The sequence below is a fragment of the Amblyomma maculatum genome, chromosome 3 (assembly GCF_055883805.1).
Source record: "Amblyomma maculatum isolate TAMU_Amacu chromosome 3, ASM5588380v1, whole genome shotgun sequence".
NCBI lineage: Eukaryota > Metazoa > Arthropoda > Arachnida > Ixodida > Ixodidae > Amblyomma > Amblyomma maculatum.
In genome coordinates, this window is record NC_139346.1 from 95127540 (window position 1) to 95131835 (window position 4296).

The window sequence follows — 4296 nt, forward strand, 5'->3', positions numbered from 1 at the left end:
TTTCTTCTACTGAGTTTGGCCAGGCTTTTGTTAAGTAGAGAACAGAGCTGGTAATTGTGTTGTCGTTGTTGCTGGGTTAATTGCAGCAAGGCAATAGTGGGCAGTAGAGAAGGCAGCACTAGGAAGAGCCATGGGTTTGGATTTGAACATGTTGCGCAAACCGAAATTGCTGGAGCTTGCGAAGGAGTTGGGTCTGGATTTGTCAGACAAACTCAGAAAACCAGAAGTGTTAAAGGCTATTCTTGCGTTTGAAGCTGAAGATGACGAGCGTTCGGAATGCCTTGAGATCATTGACGAACGTCAAGAGGAACGTGAACGTAGAGAACGTCACGAGAAAGAGGACGCCCTCGTAAGGAAACTGATGCATCTGGAGATATCAGAATATCGGGGGAAAAGGTAACTACGCAGGGGTCCTCAAGGCCAGACCTCGCCCTGCAGCCCAAGGCCCTGCCAAGCCGCCTGCAACGGTGGGTGAGGTCCAACCAGGCGTGACCTCTGCCATCCGACTGGCGGTCCAAACCCTCCTCTCCAAGCTTCCCCCCAATTCCGGGGCACGTAAGCTCTACGAGGCAGCTCTCCTTGCAGAGAGCCCTTCACTCCTTAACCATGGCGAGCCATAGAGGAACCGCAGAGAGGCCACGCGTCCTCCAGTGGAATGTGAATTCCCTACGCGCTCGCCACGCTGACCTACGAGACATGATTTTGCAGGGTACCATGAATGTTGACATCCTGGCGCTGCAGGAGACCAGGATACCTGTAAAATCTGCTCGCCTTCCGGGCTACACTGGTTACTCTGGCCTGTCCAAATGTGCCCTCGGTTCATGTGCAGATGCCCCCTGCCTGGACCCGTCCCACCCTCAGGACCGCCCCCGCACCGCCATCTACGTGCGTAACACCATCCCGCACACGGTGCTAGATGCCGCTGCCAAGGACCTGGGACACCTCGAGATTTGCGCCATCCGTGTCCGTCTGGGCAACACAGACACCTCGGTGGCCTCGGTCTACGTCCCCCCGGGCGTCCCATGGGATCCTTCCTGCCTCACGGCCCTGCATTGCCGCCTAGGTAATGATGCCGTAATCTGTGGCGATTTTAATCTCACCACAGGGCCTGGGGCAGCCAGACATCCTCAGCCAGGGGTAAGAAGCTGCTGGATTCCATTTCAGCGGCTGGCATGCGGTTCCTGAGGCCCACGGCCCCAACCTTCATCAGGCCTCGATGCTCGTCCATCCTCGACCTGGCCCTGCTGACGGAGTCCTGCTTCTACACCTGGGAGCGAGCGGCAGACTCCCTGGGCTCCGACCACTTCCCCATCTACCTGACACCTACAAAGCAGCGTCGACAACGAGACAGGGTGTATCGGGTAACGAGGTGGTCTCAGTTCAGGGAGCTGACCAAGGGTATCCCGCACGCAGGTGACTTCCTAACCCTTTTAGGAGAATGTGCCCAGAGTGCCACCGTGACTGGCCATGTTCCCAGACTGCCCCCGGTGCCTGACCTCCGGCTACTGGGTCTTCGAGCAGCTAGGCGAAGGGCGGAACGCATAGCCAAGCGGACGGAGCTTCCCAAGGACTGGTCCAAATGGAGGAAGGTCGACGCTTGCTGCCGCCGACAAGCCAACCGACGGGGTCGAGAAGGATGGGCCAGCCTCTGCCACAAGCTTCAAACCGCCCGACAGTCAGCGACAGCATGGCGTCTCTTCCGATCTCTCCTGCAGGTGACCATCAACCGCCATCCTGTCCTGGGCGCCGCCATTGCCAGAGGGGTGTCATACCAGGTGTTAGCCGAGGAGCTGGCCGACCACCTGTCCAAGGCTGCCCGCCCTGCAGTCGGCCCTCTCCCAAGCCCTCCACTACGTGAGCCTCAGATTCGCCACCCCCTTCCTCCCGCAGCAGCCTCCATGGTCGCTGCTCAGTGCTCGGATCCCATCACCACCCACGAGCTTCTTCGAGCCCTCAACCGGTCCAAGAAAAAGACGGCTCCAGGTGCAGATGGGATCACCCTCCAAATGCTGCGCAACCTAGACTCCCCAGAAAAGGCCCGCCTCCTGCAGGTGTTCAACGGGATCTGGGAAAGCGGCATCCTTCCCGAGAGTTGGACTACGGCCATCGTGGTCCCCATCCTCAAGGGGAAGAAGCCCCCCCAGCAGCTCTTGTCCTACCGCCCCATGTCCCTGACATCTGCAGCCTGCAAGGCCATGGAGTCCGTGGTCCTGGAGCGCCTCTCTTGAATCGCACGGGTGAAGAACTTTCTCCCTGAATGCCAGTCCGGGTTCTGGAGACACAGGTGCACAGCGGACTCCATCGCGGATGTAGTGTCCACCCTGGAAGAGGCACAGTACATGGGCGACGTCGCCTTTCTCGCCCTTCTGGACGTCGAGTCTGCCTTCGACCACCTACCACACCAGGCCATTCAACAGGCTCTGGATGACCTGGGAGTCACAGGTAACCTGCGGCGTTTCATCACAGCCTTTCTTTCCAATCGTACCCTGCAGGTCCGGGTTGGACAGACCCTGAGCTCGCCTCGCCCCATCAACACCGGAGTGCCCCAGGGGTCTGTTCTCAGCCCCTTCCTGTTCAACCTGGTGCTGGCCGGTCTCCCGAGCGCCATCAAACAGGATCGGGACCACAGAGTGCTGACCTCGATCTACGCTGATGACGTGGCGCTCTGGGTCCGGGCCCCAAGGAGGAGGATGATCTCTGCCAGGAAAGCCCTTCAACGAGCCCTCGACTCCGTGCAGCAGTTCCTTCGCAACAGGGAGCTCAAGCTCTCTGCCGCAAAGTCTGAGGCCCTCATGGTGCACCCTTTGGGAGCACGAGCGTCAGCTCATGCAACCACCCTGATGATCGACGGCACCTGCCTGCCCTGGAGACGCCAGGTCTAGTACCTGGGGCTGCTGATCGATCACCGCCTCACATGGATCCCTGCAGACAAGGCCTACCTGGGTCATCTGAACCGGGTTGGCCGAGGAGCCCAACGTCTTCTTGCAGGGGGCAACGGCTGCTCCACATCATGGGCAATCCGGCTGTTTGAGGCGGCCGCCACCTCTTCCATACTTTATGCCCTCCCTTTTGTTTCCCTCAGGCCCACCAGAGTGAACATCCTGGACGGAGCACGCAGGAAATGGATCCGACGCCTGCTGGGAGCAACGCAGTGCTCTAGGATTGCGGCAACACTGGCGGAAGCCGGTGTCTACCCCCTGACCCTGCAGCTCCTCCAGAGAGGCCTCACTCACGTGGACCGCCTTCACCTTGCCCCTGACGGAGCTTCCCTCCTGGCACGGCTGTGCAGCGCCCCCCATTCACGGATGGGACAACTGACGGCTGTATACAGGGACTTCATCGGAGATGCCCCAGGGTATTCCATCCTCCCTCCTCCACCAACACGTCCTCCTTTGCATGTCACCCTTGACCTGGAGGGGGTAAGCAAGCGCCGCTCCCCAGCTGCTGCCCTGGGCCAGGCTGCCGCAGCCCTGATTGAAGAGTGCAAAGGGAGCACCCTCCTCTTCACTGATGGCTCGGTCCTGCCTTCCACGGGCCAGGCTGCAGCGGCTATGACGGCTCCACAGGTGGGGGTGTCCAGCTCTTGCAGGCTCTCCTTTCCAGGTAGCTCTACTGCAGCCGAGCTGGCGGGCCTCCATCTGGCAGCGGACTTCCTGGAGACTGGTCAGCCCCCAGGCTTCTACACCATCCTGTGCGACTCGAGGCCGGCACTGCAGCTCCTGCGCAAGCCGTCCTGCTTCCAGCTATCGGCTTGCCACCTACGAGCGCGACTCCAGGCCCTGGAGGATGCCGGCTTCGTCATCTTACTGCACTGGATCCCGGACCATGCGGGCATCCAGGGCAACGATGAGGCCGACGCACTTGCCAAAGCGGCCCACTCCAACCAGGTAAGTATGACTAATCATGTATCTGCCTTTGACTTTTCCAGGCTCCCCCTCAAGAAGGCCGTGAGGGCCCTGCACCCAGATCGGCGGATCGCCGAGGGGAGGACTTTCCACCGCCTGTCTGACAAGCTCGCCCGCAGGGAACGAGCTCTCCTCCTACGCCTCCGCACCGGAGGTTCCTGGACGCCCACGGAGATGTATGTCCGTGGCCGGGCCCCCACCCCAGCATGCCCCTCCTGCGGTGATGCAGGAACGCTGGGGCAGCTCCTCTGTGTGTGCCCGGCACATGCCCACCACCATCGCAAGATGGAGGCAGGCTACCGGGCCCTCGGACTTCCTGCTGCCACCGAGGAGCACCTGCTCTTCCCGGCCAGGAGCCCCCTGGCAGCCCACCGGCTCCTGCTGGCTTTCC

At 60.8% G+C, this 4296-nt stretch overlaps 1 protein-coding gene across 1 annotated transcript; it reads left to right on the top strand.

Moving 5' to 3' along the window:
- Positions 1–714: 714 nt before the first annotated feature.
- LOC146195370 (uncharacterized) lies at positions 715–2228 on the top strand. Its single transcript, XM_084596780.1, has 2 exons — positions 715–1063; positions 1165–2228. Exons 1-2 carry the CDS (start codon positions 715–717, stop codon positions 2226–2228), a joined length of 1413 nt encoding a protein of 470 aa, XP_084452906.1.
- The last annotated feature ends 2068 nt before the right edge of the window (positions 2229–4296 follow it).

Coding starts and splice junctions, on each gene's coding strand:
- LOC146195370 (XM_084596780.1), top strand. CDS start 715: ATGAATGTTGACATCCTGGCGCTGCAGGAGACCAGGATACCTGTAAAA. Junction 1,064..1,164: donor GGCCCTGCATTGCCGCCTAG/GTAATGATGCCG, acceptor ATTCCATTTCAG/CGGCTGGCATGCGGTTCCTG.